At 41.6% G+C, this 21,334-nt stretch overlaps 1 protein-coding gene across 1 annotated transcript; it reads right to left on the reverse strand.

Moving 5' to 3' along the window:
- Positions 1 to 1,868: 1,868 nt before the first annotated feature.
- On the reverse strand, positions 1,869 to 21,325 carry clic4 (chloride intracellular channel 4). Its single transcript, XM_040137355.1, has 6 exons — positions 20,919 to 21,325; positions 9,654 to 9,763; positions 7,323 to 7,448; positions 6,533 to 6,639; positions 5,269 to 5,450; positions 1,869 to 3,748 (listed from the first exon to the last, which is right to left on the reverse strand). Exons 1-6 carry the CDS (start codon positions 20,985 to 20,987, stop codon positions 3,584 to 3,586), a joined length of 759 nt encoding a protein of 252 aa, XP_039993289.1. The 5' UTR covers positions 20,988 to 21,325; the 3' UTR covers positions 1,869 to 3,583.
- Positions 21,326 to 21,334: the final 9 nt, after the last annotated feature.

Genomic DNA, 21,334 nt, shown 5'->3' on the forward strand with positions numbered 1-21,334 from the left:
ACACACACACACACACACACACCACTCAGCTCCTCCTGGCCTCACCTTCATTAACCAATTACACTAATACACTCACCCTGCTTGTAATGAGCGTGTGGTCTGAATGATAGCCAACCTTGTTGTGTCTTCTCTTACCTCACACTGACACACACAGACACACACATACGCGTCTGTCTGTTTGTGTCTGGGTGGATTTCCTCCCTGTGAATTACAAGTGGAGACTGTGTCTCAGTGTTCTCCAGTAAGGGAGCAGAGAATGTGTGGAGCTGAAACATGACACTTTAATGATCTGGAGAGCATCCAAAAACTGTACGCCCCCACACCTTTTTTTTTCTTTTTTTCCCCCTTCTCTTGCGAAACTTTGGCTGCCATCGGCCCTGCAGAATAGACTTGTTTGTGTGTGCTTCAGAACAGTAGGGAACTGGCTGAAAAACATCATCAAGCTGACTGCAAGAGGGTGTCTTCAGGGGGAGGTGGAGCCCACAGTGGGTGGACACCCACACGAGACATTCCTTGGAGAAAGAGAGCTGTAAACAAACAGGCTTTGGTCCAGGGGTTCCCAAATTTTTCTGTATTTCTGTGTTGGTGACCTCCAGATAGACTCACAATAAAGCCAGAAACCAAATATGAGATGTTTTTAAAACAAATTATACAGTGCAGGAATGCAAAGCTGCCCAAAAATATTTCCCCTCGATTCATAATCCCCATTGAAATAACATTTAACGAGTGAATAATAGCGACATTTACCTGTTTTTCATTTTGCTAAAGAGCTCATAGAGTCAGCTCAAGGTCGTGGCGCCCCTTTGTGGAATCCTGATCCTGCTTTTACACCCCCCCCCCTTCCGGAAGTGACAGAGATCTGTTTTTAAGGCAGTATGATTGATCTAATCAGACAGTACATGACATTTTAATCTCTGGTTTAGACCGTTTTTATCTTAAAACTGGTACATACTGTATCTGAGATGTGACAATGAAACTTTAGTTTGAATAGTTGCTTTAGAATTCATGTAACTTTTATGCCGCACTCGTACAGCATTTTACATGAACTGCACTGATGCTTGAGGAAAGATGGAGGACAGGTGCAAAAGGCCTATTTCATAGAAGACGCTTGTAGCAGTAGGAAAAGATGTAAATAATGAAATAAATCAAAGTAAGTCATGTTTTAGGGTCCTGGTATTGTGCATGCCTACTCACTGTCACAGTAATACTTACACTTGAAGAGAACATCAAATCACAATCAGGTCAGATGTTAGACTACACCCAGAAGTAGGCTATTTGAACTCTTACTTCAGTGCACGGAAAACTGTCATAGCATATGTGCACCTGGAAGCGTACAGAAAGAAATGGGCCACAGTAGCTAGAAACAGCAGACCCATAGACCGTGCCGTCAATGTCAATCCAAAGACAAGAGCCTTTGAACTAACTGTGAAGACATAAGGTCCAACTTACTCTTGTGGCCTTCCTCAGCTGATGGAGTTACTCATCATCTCCATGGCAACTGTGGACAGCCTCAAGATGTGGTTCAGAGCTTCGGAAACAAGAAGTAAGTTGGACCCAATAATGAGATTTTTTCCAAACTTAACTGTAAAGAAGTTTAAGACTCAAGATAAAAGGCTGGAACACGTCCTTTTTCCAAGGAATGAGGCTGTTAATGCCACAAGGCCACTGAGCCACTGGAAGTGAATGATGGCAACTTTGGTGATGACGCAGAAAAATCTTGGATGTTCTTTAACTAGTCTTTTTAAATTTGAAGGAGGGACTTGCTCCAATTAGAAAACACAACCCCCAATCTCTTATCAATCTTTTATACAACACAAGACAGGGTGCCAATAAGAAGTTTATTTTGATTCAGTTCATACTGTTTAAAAAAAAAAAAAAAAAAAAAAAGTTGTAAGAAGTTGTAAAACTTCACACATGTTGTAATGAAATGATCTCTGAAAAACCTTCCTGCAAATCATCTGCAGAGAATAGAGAAGGCAAAGAGGAGATGGGTTAGGCTAGAATTAAAATCCAAGCAGGCAAGTGATGGCCCCTTTTCCTCAAAATTCAGATGACATGTATAAAATTTACACATTTAATTCTGAGCAATCAAAACAAATATTTACAATTCCTTTTTTATCAAATTTTTTTCATAACAAAATGTCTGAAAAACATGGCAAACGGGAGAAAACAAAACAGGTTTTGCTTTATCCGCACTAAAGCACTTTTGGAGCTACTGTATCATAACATACACTGACTACCTTAGAGATCAATCTACATACTGATGGGAAAGTGAAATTCGACCAGGTACACAGTATGTTTCATTGCTACTGTCCGCGATTCGTTTATTTATAAATATCTTTAGGGTTGCGTTTCCTGGTGCCTGACCGCACATTAGTGTCCTTCATTCTGCATGCTACGGAGAAATAGACAGCGAGTGTGTAGTTTCTTCTTTTTTTGACTTCACTAGTTTATATGGCCGGTGTCATCCTATCCACAGTGAGACCAGAATAATGTGCCCCTTTTTGGTCTGCGATGTGTAATCCAAACTACCGCTACATTCAGCACGACCGAAGCAGAGACTTTCCTTCGTAAGAGAAGAGTCTGCTAGTGCCTGTATGGACATTTTCCACGGCAATTTGGTGATTTACAAAAGAAATCTATACATCCTTGAACATGTATGTAGGCTACATATGGTTTAATATTTTTTAGACCTCAGGTTATATTTTTCCTGAGTTTTTACTTCTACAACCGGTACAGGAAATTTCCTACAATTCTACTGAGCTGAGCTACTAGACTTTTACCTGTTAGAGGCGATGAGGAAATCAGAGCATGGATAGCAGGTAGCTTTACCTGCAGTAACAATTATTTTAATTTATTTTAAACACCTCAACATATATAAAAACATCTCTTGATATGTCAACCACTCAGGTTTGGATTAGCTTCAACTTCTACTTAAACCTGGTATATATTTGAGCCAAAAACACTGAAGCTTCAACACTGTTTACAGCGCCACTCAATAAGCCAAAAGACAGGGGAAAAAAAACAAAACAAAACAAAAAAAAAAACAGCTTCTCAGTGATGCATTTTTAGAGCAAACCTAGAAAGAGCCGCTTCAATATTAAAACAGACAACAGATAATTAACAAACCGCTCGTGACCTTTCCCTTTGGGGCAGAGAGAAGGTCAGCTTGAAGGTCACTTATTCGGGAGTGTGTTTGATGCGGCTCCTGACATTGATAAGCACTGATACGCACATCTGGCTGCTTTTGCGTCACCTCGCCATCTCACAACGCCTCACATCATTCATCAGCAAATGAAAAACAAAAGAAATTCAAGTTGGAACAACTGTGACCTTTGCTGTACCAACTAAAGAGATCTTCTTATAAATCAGAGGGGAAAAAAACAAGAAAAAAAAAAATTGAGAAGGGATCATGCATTGGGGGTTCGCGCTAAATGAGGAGAGAAGGAAAAGAAGTCCAGAGTTTTTTCTTTCTCGTGAATGAGCACATCAGTCCTGGTGCTGAGGAGGGAGGAGTGCAGCGGAGTGTAATGGGAGAGGTTACTGGGTGGAGGATGGAGGGAGAAGCTCAGGACAGAGGAGCTTATTTGACCAGCCTCTTGGCTACGTCTGCGTAGGCGATCTCGATCTCCTTGTCACTGGGGCAGGTGTTAGTGAACTCTTCGCGTGTGTAGGCGTTGTTCAGGTACTGCCAGATGGCCGTCATCTCTTTGGGGATGTCGAAACCTCTGTACTTCTTGGCTACCACCTGCAGGGAAAGTCAGGCATCATAAGCCACAAATGATCAAAATAAAAAATAAATAATAATAATTAATAAAGCTCACAAACTGAACTACGAACTCATATTTTTAACTCAGCATGTGTGTGTATTCAGTCTTTGTGAATGATTGTGATGCAGTTTTTATATCTTTGCATTAGTTTGGAACTCATCTATATCAAAACAAAAATCTTCGGTCAAATTATTACACCTCTTAAGGAGTTAAACGATGCGCGTGAGTAATTGATTATTCAATCAACAGAAAATTAATCTGGAAGTATTTCCGTAATTGATTAATTGCTTGTTTGGTTAAAATGAGAAAAGTGATCACATTTTTATTAAATTTGGATGGACATCTTCCACTGTTTTCTGACATTTTATTGATTAAATAAATAATCAATTAAAATTGAGAAAATAATTTGTTGCAGTCCTATAATATAGTAATTAAAATTGAAATTACTTTAAAAGTCCAATTATTGGAGGGTTATTTTTATTATCTCATAATTAGTTGCCATTGTGAGTGAATAACTGTCATTAAGAGCTAAAGAAATAAACTTGAAAACACTAATAACTGTAATAGTCAAGAGTTGCTGTTACGATTTTAACTCTGAGATGCAGTTTATATCATGAGCCGACAAACTGAATTCAGTGTGAAATTTCCAGGTTGGTTTATAGCACAAAAGGAATTATTGTAAAACGAAAACTTTGAGATGGTAAGTAAACTCGCTGATGAAAAATGAATGAACAATTTGGATAGTTGATTAATCGCTGAAGTCAATTATCACAAAAGAGCCAATGATTCCCAAGTTCTACCTCAAACAATGTGAAGATTTTCTGCTTTTCTTTGTGCTCTATCGTGGTAAAGTGAATATCTTTGGATTGTTAGTCATATTTAGTGGATTGTTAGTCAGACAAAACAAGACAAAAGACGTAAAAAGGCGTAAAATTGGGCTGTGAGAAATTGTGATGAGCATTTTTTCTATTTTCTGACATTATACATTACTTTCTTACATTATATTGAGGAAAATAACTGGCTGATTAAATCGATATTTAGTTGCAGGCCGACAGATTTGTATTAACCTCTTAAAAAGGGATTTAAGAGAATCACCCAAAGTATCTCTGGCGGATTGCGCGAATAGCAGTAATGTCACGCAATGACTCTTCTATCATGAGGCCAAACAGGTGTTTTTTTAGCTCACTGCTCAGGTTGAAGTTGGGTGGAGCTATGTTTGGAAATACGCAAGGTCACCTAACTCAGTGTACCAATAGTTGAAGTTTGTCCCACTTTTATTAGGTGCAAAAGCAGATTTCTGTCAAGTACAGTCTGAACGCTCCCACACAGTCCTGAGAAACAATTCTAATTAGGTAAATAAAGTGAAACCACCTTTGGGGGTGTACCATAGTTGTGTAGACAAATATACAACATGACAATAATTTGGTGAGTTTAAAAACACTGCACATATACCTTTAAGTTCCTAAACATACTCTCAAAAATGTTTCCCCTCACTCACCTTAACTATATGCAGCTTGGGCAGCAGGTTGCAGTCAGCCAGAGTCATCTCATTGCCATCCAAAAACTTGCGGTTGGAGACCTTGATGTCCTCGATGCTGTTGTGGTCGATCTCATCGGGCAGTGGTGAACGAAGATACTCATCCAGCTTCTGCAGCGTCTTCAGTAACCCGCGCTCCAGAGCTGCGAAGAGACACAAGAGATATTATAAAACACTAAAAACTGATTTTAGTTTAATCATATAGTCAGTATGGGCAAATAATCTGCTTTCAACTGTGTTAAATTCTCATGGTTTTTCCCTTGGCCTCTACCACAGCTGCTTCAGCTATATACCGATCAACCACATGGGGGCAGCATTTCATCAAAAGACAAGGCCTGTGTGCGCATGTACAGTGCATATATTATAAATACAGGACCTAGCTGTATCATCAACAGCTGCGCAATCTAACCTACAATGTATTCCAACAGCAGTGTAATACAACAGCCCTGTCACAAATACCATCTTTGAGAAGCTTATTACCCACCACACATTTCAAATGATTGCATCTGATTGGACACATGTTATATTTTGGTCTATCCACCTATAGATTACTCTAACATTTTACTCTGTTGTTTGAAAATATGACATGATGTAGTTGAATGCTGAATTCAATAGTCCAACAGTAGACATGACCTGTTACTTTGAATAGCACTTATCACTGAACCATGAGACTCAGCTTCAAACTCTGTTGACACAGCCTTGGCTCTCACATCCAGCTCACCATGGCTCAATATTTGACCAGGGTGGGGAACAGCCAACAAAAACATGATACACAATCTTGGTATTTTGTGAATATTATAAACATCCTTCCAGGGAAACCATTCCAGAAATTGTTTTACCCAGTACTCAACAGAATCTTCGAGTCAATAGACTACATATTCTTGATAATATTCCAATAATCTTATCCGTTAGGTTTATGATAGTGGCCCTCTCTTGCGGGGTGCATAAATCAACCACAGAAAGGGCAAGATTGTGATCGCTAGCTCATTCTCAGTATATCTGCTCTGTGGTTTTCCAGAGAGTTCTGCCAGGTGAGACAGAGAGCATGAGGACAGGAGGAGGCAGCAGAACAAAAGCTCTGTGTTCCCGAGTGGGGATGAGGTCAGGGCTAACAACGTTGCCTAGCAACCAGATAACTCTTCCCGCACAATAGGAAGGTATCTGGATCTCTGCTCTTAACCATTGCTCCTAACTCTGCTGTGACAAACAGATACAGGTAACTTACCCTCATTAGCATCTGGTTTTGAGTTCTTGATGTATGCTGAAAACTTGGCAAAGATGTCCATACCAGCTGTGTTTGACTCGGGGTGCCGTGCACCAAGCTTGATGTACCTGCACACAAGCACACATACAAGTAAACATACGTGTACATAAATATGAAGATTTCAAAAAGGATACATCTGGTGATATTCTGAATTTTTTTTTTTTTTTAAAAAACAGTCTAAAGCCTATTACTCTGTTCCATAGACCCCCTATTTGTTGTCCAACAATTACGACTGACAGGTGCAATGCAGTATATTTTGGTTCAATCTCACATACACCATCCTGCTGCTGAAAATATTCACTAAAGCACCAAATGTTCCCTAATCCACCCCTGAAAACAGCCCTCAACAAATTTACTTGTTTACCCCTTAAACATTGCCCAGCTATTAGGAAATTATTTTTGCTTTTTTGTTAAAAAAAAAAAAAAAAAAAGAATGTAATTATATATTTGTGAAGATTCATGTCTTCACTACGAATAAATGGCCTTGGAGCTGAAAGCCAGACAGGCTAAGGAAGTCAGAAAGTATAAAGACAGACTGACAGATTGTTGGTTTTGGTCTTTTGTTGATAAGAAAAATACAGAATATTACCAACCATATCCTTTAAGTAAAACGTTTGTCTCAATTTAAATCCACATAAGGCCTCTCTTCGTTACATGCTAATAGATCATGTAAAAGCTACCACACTGCAGTGTTGGGCGTTGAGAGTATAGGTGTAGCAAGCTGTTGCCACAGGGAAGAGAAAGCACTTACTTGGGTGGGCAGAGGACATCCTCAAGAAACTCCTCAATCTTGTTGACGTCAGTTTTGACCTCACCATTGAAGGTGATGAAGGGTGGGTGTGTGCCGGGGGCCAGGTTCTGGAGGTCTGCTGGCTTCCTGGAGGACAGAGAGCAGGGACACCACAGTGGACAGAAGCAACGTTAGTCCAGCGAATTAAAACTGTTTTTATAATTCATGTTTTAAATAGGTTCAAATTGTTAGGTTGTAAAATTACAAGAAGTACTGAGACTTAGATAGTGATGAAAGGCTTTTAAATGAGACAAGATTCATAAATGGTCTGACGTATTCTGGTTAAATAAATGAATAAAATGTACTATAAAAAGTGAATAGTGTATACAAGTAAGTTTGAGTAAAAGTCTGCTGTGGCTCCGTTATAGCCTGCTGCATGTTAAACCAACGTTTTCTAAAGCCATCAAGCCCTCTTCCTTATCCAACTATAGCTGCTCTTACCTTCAACTGTGTATGTGTGTGTTTGTCTGTCTCCATGAGTGTGTTTTTTTGTGTTCCCTTGTCTCTGCGGCCTTCAAACCAGCACATTTTGTACCAGATGTCTCTGGCAGGCAGACGACTGACACACAAACAAAAATCAGCATGTGTTGAATGAGTAGTCTGAACACAACTGACTTGTGAAATCCACAGAACCCAGATGCTTATATTCCCTTCAATATAAAAGACAACATAACGCACAGCAGTGTCTGAACAACTCTTAGAGCCTAGCAGATGGGTGCAAGACAGTAGGCAGTGAGAATCCTCTGCTGGTCTAAATTAAATTAACCAAAACATCCATCCACAAAGAGTCTTAAATGGTCCATGTTTGTGGTGTGACAATGTACATAATGGTGGCTGAATTTTGGGACAAGCCATCTAAGGACGCAATAAACGGGAAACGACTTAAAGTCTTTGGCATGCAAAGGGGAAGTGGCACCCTCAACCAGTGATATCACTGACGAGTGGGTAAGAATCTGCCATGAGGCTCTCATCACAGAAACTTCAAACGTCGATAGCCTTGACCCAAGAGAAGACATAAACTAAGGAAAGGAAACATTTCAACTCAGGTAAATGACATGTGACATTCATGTCCTTCTACAGGAGTCAATTTAAATACTATGATAAAAAGAGCCATAAACATGGCAAACGTCTCCTTTTGCAATACAGTCATTTTATATTGACTCTAGATTACACACACGCTGTATAGCATGGAAAAAAGCAAAGGCGGAATCAGTTTCCCTTCTAGAAAGGGATAAAAATGAAGCAGTAGCTATTTCCTTCAGCTGAACAAAGGGTTGTTTGAGGAGCAAGGGGTAAAGAGACATTGCTAAGTAGACGGACATCCTCCATTGCCTTATACAGGATATTAGCATGCTCGGTTTTATGTTACATGACCTCTGCCAGGGAAAATATATGCAAATAATCCCAAACCCGTGCACTCATTTTGAATGTGCAGGCATGCATTAAAACCAAATAACTAGTCAAATGGATCCTAATTTCCTCCCTCTAGCTGTGTCAAAATGGCACCCCATTTATCAAGTACATCTCTGTTGTATTTTGTCAGCACACAGCGATCCCCATGTCCGAGAGGAAGAAGCGCCTGGTGTTGAACCAGCTGCAATATGGATGTACCACACTTTGGAATAACACGTCAGAAATCTTGAATCTCTGAGTCAAACACACAACGAAGAAAGACCATAGAAACCAGACGTCCATATGACCATCAGCCATGGCTGAAAATAATCTGGCACTTGCCTCTCCTGGCTTAGCAAGTGGAAAAACATTGAGGGAGCATTTAGATGAATCACGCAGCCAGAAACATAGTGGGTTTGGTAAAGAGTGTCTGGTACTGGAATCCACATGTGAAAGCATGTGCTCTTGTAGCTTAGGAGGAAAAATTAAAAAAGAAAATCCCATACAAAATTGTAGAGGATCACCAGTTTTCTGATCCCAGGCATGAAAAATAACATGTTGCCCACCAAAATCTAGACAGGAAGTGAGCAAAGTTAAGAACCTTAAATAGCCCCTCCAGAGTCTGTGTTTATTTTTCTCCAATTTTCTCTGGCCTGGGAATGGGTCATGGGAAAAGCAAATAAGCAGTGGGGAAGCAGCAAGCGTGTTAGAGGTGGGGCTGGATCAAAGCGTTATGGAGCCACTGAGGCTTTTGTGGAAACACCCAGAAAATGGATAGGAGACTATCAAGGGAGAAAAACAAAAGGAGTATTTTTTATCCTTGTCTCACAGCCAATGAAATGAGGACAAGCAGCAGCAGGAGGAGGATATGATGAAGAAGAGGATAGGCTCAGGACTCACCTCTTGAGGTCCACTGTGGTGACGTTGAAGACGACTCCTTTAAGCCACAGGATCATGAAGAGCCTCTGAGAGAAGGGGCAGTTCCCAATGCTCTCTCCATCACTTCCCGCCTTAAATAAACAGACAGATAGCAAGTTAGAATAGGAGCAGATTAATTATCAGCAATATGTCACAGGCACCATTCCTTAAGACTGAGTACACAAATGATGGCACCTCTTTCTAGCTCATGGAGACCATTAAGTACAGGGTGAAACTTCGCAGATTTAACCACTGATAAGAGTACAGAGTAGAAGATAAGAGTACAAAGATGTTAAAAACATCTGTAACAAGTTTCTACCACTGATAGCACTTGGCTTATAGCTTAGCAAGATGATCTTGATAAAGATCAAATCTCTGTTGCACAACCTTTATGGCCCAGGGCGTTTTACTGAACTCATCCAGAGAGGGCCCATTTCAGACAATGACTCTTTCATACACATTACAGGCTGCTCCCAAAAACACTGAAATAGGAGGGAAAGAGTAGAGGGCCGACCCCTTGTCTTAAATGCTTCAGCAAACTTCCCTTCCATTAATCTGTCAAACTGCTGTGAAAGAGTAAGAGGGAACTTCTGGAGTGATTAAGACTCGGATGGCCTCTTGTTTCCTCTTTTGCTAGACTGCACAAACACAAGACTGAGCAGTGGTGCTGGGAATGAGATCAATGGTACTGGCGTGTGCCCTCCGAATTAATGATGAACGCTCATCATTCAGCGACAGACCAAAGACAGGAGTCAGTTTTGGGATGAGATTTTAACATTAAAATCAAAATCCTACGGTTCTTTTTTGAGAGTTGAAATAACAGAAAGCTGCAATCCAGTCTGATCACCCCTACAAAAGGATGAGAAAAACTTAATAGCAGTGATTTCTATCTCTCTCTAACACAGAAGTAATCACAAAAGCTATTGGAGGGTGCTGCAAGCTATCAGCGATATCTCCTGTCCTCTCAACAACCATCCGTCTCTTTTGTGATGCGCTTTTCTTCTTTCTCTGACTCTAAATTACGCTTTGCTTGACTCAAAGTCATGTAGGGAGTGAGGAGGGTGTAGAAGAAGGAGGAGAAATGTGGTTTTGATTCTACATCAGAAGGCAGAATAAGCATTTAATTTGATTAACTGAGCTTTGCTCAGTATCTTAACGAAATCTGCTATGCTGACTGGTGCACAGTTATGTCCTTTCCAAGACAACCTATTATATTTTCAGTTAAACTACATACTGGTAAAACTGAAATCAGATATTGTTCTCCTTTACACCTTACATTTATGGTACATTGACCCAAAAAGACAAACTTAATTTTACTTCTTAAATACTTAAATCCTCAAATGTATATCACAACCTTTATTAGAGAATTTGTGCAGAAATACACAGCTCTGTGGATACCATGCCTGTTGAGGTATGTCATTCTCCAAGCCAAAAAAGAATGCCCCGTATTCATCTATTCACAAGGACAGGCACGGAGGTCATTCAAGTATCTGCGCTCAGGAATGCACCTATTCATTCAGCGTAATACTGTAGCAGAGCCTCTGTGAGATGGCTGAATGTCATTCCTTTTGTCAGCTTCTTGTGTCGTCAATCATTCCTCATTCATTGCAGTTCTCACCTCAGCATATTGCCTATATATTGCCCAACTCTTTCTTGCAGTTGCAGAGGTCATATGCAAAGTGTTTATATGTGTTTTCACACAAATAATGTTAACCAAGTCGCTGACAGTTCCGCAAAGATTAGAATAAGATTCAAATTGGTTTTACCTCGACCACTCTGATACAAGAATAATTGTTTAATATCCGAGGTGCAGGTTCGGAACTGTCCTCAATAGAGGACTTTGTTTTGGAGCATTGAGCCAGTCCAGCAGCTCCTTGCTGGTGCATACAGGCTGGCTGCTGTTGTCCTCTGTGTGACGCCCAGTGGGATGGCTCTGTTTGATGTGCCTGCTGGCTCCCATTGTACTGCGGCTGTCCTCTCCCTCTTCCCCCCACTGAATTCAATATCTGCAAAGCATGGATTAGATCACTGCCTTTGTTCAGCAAATGAAAGTCCCCTTTTCACCTTACATGATTCAATTCCAAAATGAAGCTTTGGCCGTGAAGTGTTGGGGGTATCGTGGTTCATGGCCGTCACTAGACTAGACTAGCATTAGCTGGTCCTTAGGGGATCAGAAAGACATCAATGGGATGATTACTACATTTTCCCCCACAGTCTTACACCTACAGAGAACCATTCAGTCCGGGATCAAGAATGGAAATACAGCACAGCAACTGTTCCCATGGCAATGGCCAGACACATATAACATGGAAGGGATAGCAGGCAGGGTGGAAGGGATTACCAATTCACGGGTAAACTGTCCGAAGTGAGCCCTCTTTCTATAGATACAAAAAAATGCAAACCATGCGGTGCAATGTCATTTGTAAATCAAAAGATGTTTACTAGACTTTAACAGACTGAGCTGCTTTTCAAGCTCAGTTCATCTAAGTACTGTGTCTCAAGTGGCCAAGAAGGAAGCCACAGTAGCTGAGAAAGACATTTCACACTTTCCTTTCTCTCTCAGTCTGTTCTTGGAGCCATGGCAAGGCTCCTACCCTCTGGATTCTGCAGCAGAGCAGACTGCGGCTCTCTGCCAAAGACACCGATAGCAGGCATCTGCTGCAGAAAGAGAGAGACAGACAGCGGGAGAGGCAGAGATAAATGGAATAGGGAGGAAATTAGAGATCATAGGTGGTGCTAACTGACGTGAAGGAGAACAAGCAATAATAGATGCTTTAAGTGAGAGGAAGAGCAAAGATGGCGAGCTTCAGAAGCTGTTAGCTGTTTGGCATGCTGCTTGTTTCCTCCTCCTCCTCTCCTCCTCCTCTTCTTCCCCCTTTATCCCACTACCCTTATCCTGGGCCCCTCTATGGAGTCAAGGGGGGATGGGGTTGGGATGGGCGGTGGGGGCGTTTGAGGAGGAGGGAGAAACTATTCCAGAAATGTCCTGTTACTCTCACTGAGGAGGGTGCTTTGTTTAGTTTAAGTAATGATGCCAGTGGGGCTGCATATCCGCTGCCTGTGACATATAAACTGCTGCGCTGTTCAGGTAGAGCTGCCCTAGATTTTGTTTGGAAGCAAGTGAGGTTATCTTCAGCAAAAATTGTGCTAAATGCCATTTCAAGGAGGCACCAAGAAATTGACCTCAATAGAAAGTAAAATTTGATTTTTTTATATGAGGCTATAGCCTTCAACCAGGTTGAAAAGGTCAGAAAATCCCTAAAAAACATCGTCCTCCTCTACCACTATTATAGTGTGACATTCAGAAAAGGGCTTCTGAAGAACCTTCTATACAGCAACAACACAAGGCACTTTTTGTTTGTAGAGTTTCAGAAACGTCACAGGTTAGCAAGGGTTGGAAAAAAAAAAAAAAAAAAAAAAGGACCTAATAAAAACACACAAGCCAGGCAAGAAATTGTTTGAAATGGGCCCTTATAAGGCAAGGCACATCAGTTGAAATAGATGCACATTTTCCAAGAAGTAAACCAGCGAGTCAGTTCCACATACAAACAGCTTTCACAGGAAGACTGAGCTGTTCCCAGTGTGTAGTCTGCTATTTTGCCTCCTGTGTCAAAATGACTCATCTTGAAGACAGTTACACCATCTTTCACAAAGATTCATAATGAGAGTTCCCCATGATGTTAAACGGCTATAACATCATCTAGGCCACAGAAGCAGCAACAGCTGACTACTGATAACAGACTCTCTCACTTTATTTAAAGCTCCATGGATGGGTCGTAAGTCAACAGGTGCTTGTTTATTTAATGCCAAACACACACAGCTGCCCCAGTGGAGGGTGTGAGTCATGCTAAAGTCGGATGTTATCTGGGAGTCAGGGCACAGGACTGCGTAGCCCCGCAGCAATACAGTTTGACTCAGTCAGCCAGGGGGCCAGTCAGGTCTCTGAAACACACAGTATCTTCTCAAACACAGTGAGATCATTCCTCTTATCACTTCCCCTTTGAATTTGCTCATGTAGCCACTGATGTAATGACTAACTTGATACATCTCAAGAGTAATAAGGACGATGCAAGGCCTCAACTAATTAGCTTATAGTATGGTCATATATCCACTTGAAGGTATGTGCACTTTTAACACGTATCCTTTTCAGAATTCCAGTCCCATAACATTTTACGAGAAGTCAAATAAAACACAAGAGCTGTTCAACTCAACCTCTCCCTCTTTTATTCTCGCACTTCTCCAGCTTTCTTCCTTATTTAATGACATTACTACTTAACTAAAAGTATTTACGACATCTCATCATTATTTTAGACACGTCTTTTTTCTAGACCGATGATGTGAGATCCCAGTTACAGTAGCCAGCAGTCAGGGACAATGGATCCGTTTCAGGCTGGGCACCATCCTCCAAGTCTCTGCTCACGGCCTAATTTTAGTAACATGGCGGCCTGTGCCTTCCCCTCCCAGCACACTTCATATTCTAAATTGGGTGGGCTGCTCAGCAAGTTCATTTTGACCGAATAAGGAACTGACGATGCAACAAGTACTGTAGCGTTCCTGCTCCTGCTCTAACACACAGCAGGAATGTCTGAGAGTGGGCAGCCATGGCAATGTCATGGCAACGCCTATGCCTGTTTGCTGGACAAGTAGTCAGGCTGGGCTGAGGTTAGCACTGTGACTAAACTGAGGAGCTACACCAAAATCTGGCTGTTTTAGACTGGGGTACTCACCCCTCAATGGTCTTAGTCAGCTTTGCTAAACTGAGCCAGGTTAATTAAGCTTGTGACAGATACACTCTTTATCATATGTCCAACTCCAAAGGGAGATCAGAGTTCAAGGCCAGCTGCAGAACACCAGCCCTACACCTGGAATGATTTGATGCCTTGCTCAGCAGGGTAGATACTTGCAAGACAGAGGTTAAGACTGCATTAATTACAGACCGTCTAAGAAAAATATTAGAATGGAGGTTTTGAAGGCCACTAACAGTCTTTTTCAGATTCGGGCTGCTGATATTTTCAGCATTTACAGCCTGAACAAACAAGACAAGTAGACAAGATTTCTGGCTTCAGGAAAAAAGAAACCAGGCTGAGTATAGAGCTGAAAGAAAGTCTGCATATCAAATGAAAGAAAAATAATTGGCAACTCTCTTGATAATGGATTACTTAAGTCATTTTTCAAGCAAAAAGCCATCTATTCTCCAGTCTCCAGCTTCTCTATTGTTAAGAATTGCTGCTTTTCAGTGGATCGACTGATCATAGAATAAATCTGAGGGCTTCATGAAATGCTTAATGGAACTGAAAAGCAGAAAAAAATATATATTTCTGCTATACAAATTTGAATTCATATTTCAAATCTTTGCTCTTTGTTGTTAAATATCAGATCTTTATTTATCTTTATTATGGGCCTTGAAAATATATTCATATCAGAAGATCTGAGAAGTCTAGAGATCAAAACTTGTAACTAACAGATTTCTGGTACCCGTGACAAGGTGTAGAAAATAGACACAAAAGGAGAGAAGGGTATGAATTCAACTAGTCATCTGGTGCCACCTTTCAGTACTCAACAGTTTAATACTCAGTGCTCTGGGCACATTTTGCCTATCAACAAAAATGCGTTGAAATTTGGCCCCATGTTTTGAATGACTTGGTCTGGACTGGGTTGGTGATGAGAGCTGGGTCCCTGAGTCTGACTTCGGTCAGAGAGATGAGTGTACTGAGGAGTCCGACCCTGCTGGAACATGGAAATGCCATCACATCCTTGGTGTGGCTCTGACTCAGGCTGACATCACTCAGTGGAAACCTCAAGACCAGTCAGACACAGGCCTACTGTGCCTGAGCACATGAGCAGCGTTTAGAACCATCGCTTTCTGTGGAAAATTGGAAGATTAAGTCTAAAAGAGGTTTACTGCATAACCATACTACAGCAATGATGTAAGCTAAGTCAATAATGTTATAACCACTTTATTTAACCTCACTGCAGGAGAGATAAGAAACAGCGAGTTAGGCCCAGGATGAGTGTTTGGTGATGAGTAATACAGATCCAAAATTATGGATATACAAACAGACGGCCATGTGAGAGATCAGTGTGAACCAACAATCATCCTCGCTCTGTTGTTTCAAGTGTGTAACACAAACAACGAGCTGCAAACTGAAGTTGGTCACAGCTCCAGCTCCACCCACTTCTACATTCACAGACCCCAGACTGAAGACGAGGGCAGTGTCACACATTCACACTTGCACACCTACCACACCTACAACCCACTTTTGTCTTCATTTGCCCTACTTTTTTTATTGCATTTGCGTAGGACATAACATGGAAAAACTGCTCAACACTCGTCTGCCCTGACACTCAAAAAGTATCTAAAATTTTACGTCTTTAAAAGCTAATTTCTCTGCACAAGGCTACTTCATTTTGATTTAAGCCTAAATAAACTCTGTAGCAATTCCTTCAGGACAAATGTCTTGTCTAGAAAGCTGTGAACCACCCTTAGGCACAAACACAGTGCCAGCATGCCATTACGACACATACCAGATAGATAGATAGATAGATTCTGAGCAGACAGTGCATCTCTCTCTGGACACTCGCTGGTTTGCAGTTTCTGGTGTATTTTTCAAATAGTCACAATGTTAATTCAGTGTGAGGTGCACTTCAGTTATTGTTTAAAAAAATAAATAAATAAAAGGCTTTAATGGATATTTGTGCAACCTAAAGTCCACTGTACACCTTGATGGAGAGAGGATGAACCAAGAAAAAAAAAACCCTAGGTTACCCTATCCTCCATGGTCAGGTACTGTACTTTGGGTTACATACACGTCAGTAAGCTTTGCTATGAACAACATAGCACATGAAACACAAGCAGCCTGGATCATGTTGAGACTGATTGAGTTACATGTGTAGCAAGCAGGGCAGATTGCCCTTGTTTAAGCGGGTAACACACCTCTTCCGATAGTGAAGAGGATGTAACAGAGAGGTGGAGGTAGAGTCAGAGGCTTGTTCTTCCTCTGTATCCTGACCAGCTAGATTACAACTGCTGCAGTTATCTGTACAGCCTCACTAGCTTACAAGTAAAACAGACCAATCCGTGAACTAGCAAGAATCTCTGTTTGGATTTGGCCTTGGAAGTCTCAGATCTATGTTGTTCTAGGCTGGTCTCACTTCCCGTCATTGAGCTTGTAGGAGAAATGCCTCATTAGCCATTGGTTTCCTGGTCAGGCAGCACTAATGAGACAAGCTCTTGATCCGCCTAATAGATTCAACTGAGCTTTTCCTCTGGATATACTGGCACAAGATATCATACAGGAGACATTTATTCAGACACAACTAGGATCGTGGTCACAAGTGTAGCAATGATCCAGCCTATAATCTTCTGACATGAACATAAATTATCTTCTTAACATCCCCTCCCATAAAAATACAAACAGTGATTGCACAGCCCCTCTACGAATTGGTGTAATAACACACTGCCAGACCGTTTAGGCCAGTTTCCAGAAAGTCAGTCAACCAGACAGTTACAAAGGAGAAGCAGTGACAGGCCAGGTGCTGCAAAAGCAAATTCACATTGCTGGAACAACAGCAACAGTAACAGCACAGCACTCTACAACAGTAACCAGCCATTAATCTTTGTCCCTTAACACATGATGCTAACTGCAGCATTGCTATATACTTGGGAAAATAAACTGCTCCATTGATTTTCCTGAAAAGCAACATTCAAACAGTAAGCAAATTATGTCTGAAACTCAAGCAGGTTTAAGTCTCTGTATTATTACCATCAGCCACCAAAGGTTACCTCTGGATCAACTGTGCACTGGTAAAAAAAAGGTCACTGTGTTTCCATAAAAACAGTACATCACATGGCATAAGTCTGATGGTCACATGTTGAAACTGATAGCACAATAGGTCATGAGCAGCTCTTACCAAGGCCTTTTAAATAAACCTAAACGGAACAGATTCCTTATGTCTACTATGACTTTACATGAATCATAGCATATTTTCTCATGTACAGAGAAAATAAAATCTGAGTGGGCACTGCAATGTGTTTTGACTATTAATTTCTTCTATGGAGTATACTGACAATGTTCAGCCTGATCATCCCTACAGAAGTGCTGCTTTGTTGGGACTTCTCGCTGGCATGTTGCAGGCTTTCAACTCTACCGTTCCCATGGGACTGTCCTTAAGGACATACACAAACACAGACGGGCTCTTATGCCATCCAGACATAAAAGCACTTCAACATGTTTGCTGGCTGTGCTGTCACTCTTGGCAAGAGTATGGAAGTTTGGAGGCAGCAGGCTTTGCAACCAGTAACGTGACCTTGGCACAGTTGTAGCCGAGAGACACATACACAAGTAGAGATAAAGCTGTCTGTTTCTCTTAACTCATCTATATTCTGTTCATGGCCATACAGTCAGGTCATACGGTGGTGGCAAATGACTCACTAGCATGCCTCCCCTGAATTAATTCAGAGCAGCTTTGTAAAGCTGTGAAAAACTGAATAAAAACATAATCAAACCTGTACTGAATTAATTACAAAAATTATATGCATTAACAATAGTGAATCTCTTTCACTTTCAAGTCCTTTCAGAACAGCTTTCAAGAAAAATCACTCACTGTGGTTCAACCAGATAGTGCTATTATCAATATAGAGAAATGGATGGACCTCGGTTTAAAAGAGGGAAGATTTCAAAGTCTATCTTGCATTATAATGAATCAACATAATTATATGCAGCTGTACTTTTATCCTTTTCGGCTTAATGTCAGAGTATGACATCTCACAATTACCACCACATATAAATACATCAGATTTAGGGTTTCATATTACCACTTCAACCATGTGATGAGTGGAAAGCGCCAAGTGAAACAGACATGGGTGGATGTTGGGAAGACAGACTTTCCAGCTCACCAGGACAGACTACTACTTGTGTGCAAAATGTTAAATAATCTGCTGTGCTGTGATGAGATCAAGGGTCGATCCACCCTCTTACAAAGTCATTATATCATGGTCATTTGCAACTGAGAGCAATAAATGCTGATGATGCTGAACTTCACCTTACCACCCGCAAAGATGAGTACAATGAAAAGTGTTCCCATAGCAATTTGACAACTGTTGCTATAAACACTGCAGATAGAAAAGTGCAAAATCATCAAAGTGTTTCTAAACTGGGATAGTCAGCTATTGTTAATGGGTAAATAGTGTTGCTCAGTTTATACAGACAGACACTGCGGCAACTCGTGTACTACAACTATAATTAGTCAGCTTTGATATGTGGCAGTGCCCTAACAGATCTGACACTGCTGTGCATGGACAGCACACACAGTTCCTTATCAGCTGTTCCCAGAGGCCTGGCTCACAGCGGTGTGCCTATGGCAACCTGCATGCCGACCATTGTCTCCCATGACCGTGTTTAACGCAGCACAGTAAGAACGACGGCATCAATAATAGATGTGGACATGTCAGACGCTGGTACATAACACAGAGCCGTGCTAGAGCAATAGAGACCAAAGGGTATCACACCCCCACACAGACACATTGAGAAAACACACAATGGAAGAAAATTCTCTAGACAGTGGGTTGTACAGTCCAAAGAGGGAGGGGCTGTGAGGGAAGAGTTGGCCACATATGTAAACTTTCCAGGCCTGGGGATGATGTAACCTCTCCTGACGGCTGTGAGAGGTAGTTAAAGAAATTACGCTTGCCAGTTTGTTCCCACCAGCCTCTACTGCTCTGCCTCATCAATAACTCACAACAAAAGAACTCTTTTTAAAGGAGTCAACACACAATTAAGACAGAGGATTTTAGTATTTTTACTGAACCCGGAAAAGCTGGAAGACTGATAGAATCACCATAATTCACAACTTTTACAGGCCTGAGTTGACAGTATGACACACCCCAAAACACTGGCCAGGTACACCAGGTTACAAATGCATGATCCAATTAAAATTTAAATTAAAAAAAATGTAGATTTGCAGATAAAAATCTTTTTTACTGGGCTCACCACAAGTAACTACTTTCATAAGTAGCATTTAGAAATGTTCTTCAGAGCTGAAAGCAACCACCATCATCATTACTAAGTGTTTGCTGTTCTGGTCAGTGACACCCCACTGCAACACCACCCACATGCTCTCCCAGGCAATGCAGGACCTCATACCCCCTCCCACTCCCCCAGTCCTCCCATGCAGCCCCATTCTCCCCCTTTTCTTTCCTCTGCCATTTTCCCGCCCTGCAAAGCAACAGGCTGAAGAAAAACAGAAAGAAAACAGCCATTCACTACCCTCCACCACCCCCACTGAGGCAGGGACAATCTGATGCATGAGTACAGTTTCAGGGAAGGCAGTAGTGCTGTAGAGATGATTAAAAAAAAACAACACAATTGTTTTAAGATGATCCATCAAACTCCCTGATGTATATATTGATGTGATGAACTGTGCTTTCAAGAAGTAACACAATACAACATTAACAACCAGTGTGAAGAACATCAGTAATGACAGACGCCTGCAACATAGAGTGGGAATAGCCCACAAGTCTTTGTCATATTCTTGTCTAACAGGTAAACTGTCTCCCACAAGGGCATCACCAAATTGGTCTGTCTTTCAGAGATCTTTGATGGCAGACTAAGTGATGGCCAAAAAGCCAAACCTGCACTAAAATGACTGGTGTGAGTCTATTACAGCGTCCATTGATGGCCGGAGAGAAATAATGTATCCATTTCCGACATAATCCATCACTTTGGGACGTTACATGTTGTATCGGTCAACTCAGAAGCATGAAAATACAACTGCAACAGAGTGAGAAAATGTAGAAGTGTTGTATCGGCTGTTCTGGACCACAACTAGTGAGCTTTTGTTAGAGATTTAGCGCCCAGTTTTCACAGCATGGTAGGCTCGTCCTTCCCCACGACGGGGGGAGAAGCTGCACCCGCCCTGCTCGTGACACTGCAGGCTCCACATGGCCACAATGGCAAAGAGGGCTGAGGGATGTAAAACCTAAAAATGTTCACTCCATCCGACAAGAAATCTTCTTCCAGCGTTTCTATCGCGTATACAAACCCGTGAGCGAAAACACTATCGCGTTACTAGCTCGAGCGGTCTTAGCTGAACAAAAGCCTGATTTGTAGTAAGAATAGCGACACCGTTATTTTCCTTTACAAAGCAGACACGAAGCATCTGTCCCCACAGTCAACTGATACACTTTAGGTTTAACCAAGTGGGCTAAAATGACAAACTTCCCCCATGCGACTTGTGCTGCGGTCTTACCTTCACAAACAGCTCAATAACTGGTTCGTCATCCGCCTTTACTCCGTTCTGTGGCACCGACAGCGACATTGTGGATGCTACTTTTTTCCAAGTTTTGCTAACAAAATTGGTTTTTTTTTTTCTTGCTACCACGCCCGAGTTAGCTCGGTCCACTTCTCCACAAGCCTTTTTTTTTTTCCTTTTTTCCCCGCACTGAATCTCAGTAGGCGCTTTTTCTCCCCAAGGAGGACCCGGTGCTGGAGGCAGAAAGTCTGTATAGCAGAGCGGACGAGGGAGGCAGCGGTGTCCGCCGAACGCAAACGTTTCACCGTTGATGGGTAACTTCGAGCTAGCTAGACTACATACACACCGTTGGCCCGCGAGGCTCTGTGTGCTGGCGGAGCAGTGGTTGTGAGGACGAGTGGGAAGAAGCAACG

This window comes from Xiphias gladius, chromosome 10 (assembly GCF_016859285.1).
Source record: "Xiphias gladius isolate SHS-SW01 ecotype Sanya breed wild chromosome 10, ASM1685928v1, whole genome shotgun sequence".
NCBI classification, from domain to species: Eukaryota; Metazoa; Chordata; class Actinopteri; order Istiophoriformes; family Xiphiidae; genus Xiphias; species Xiphias gladius.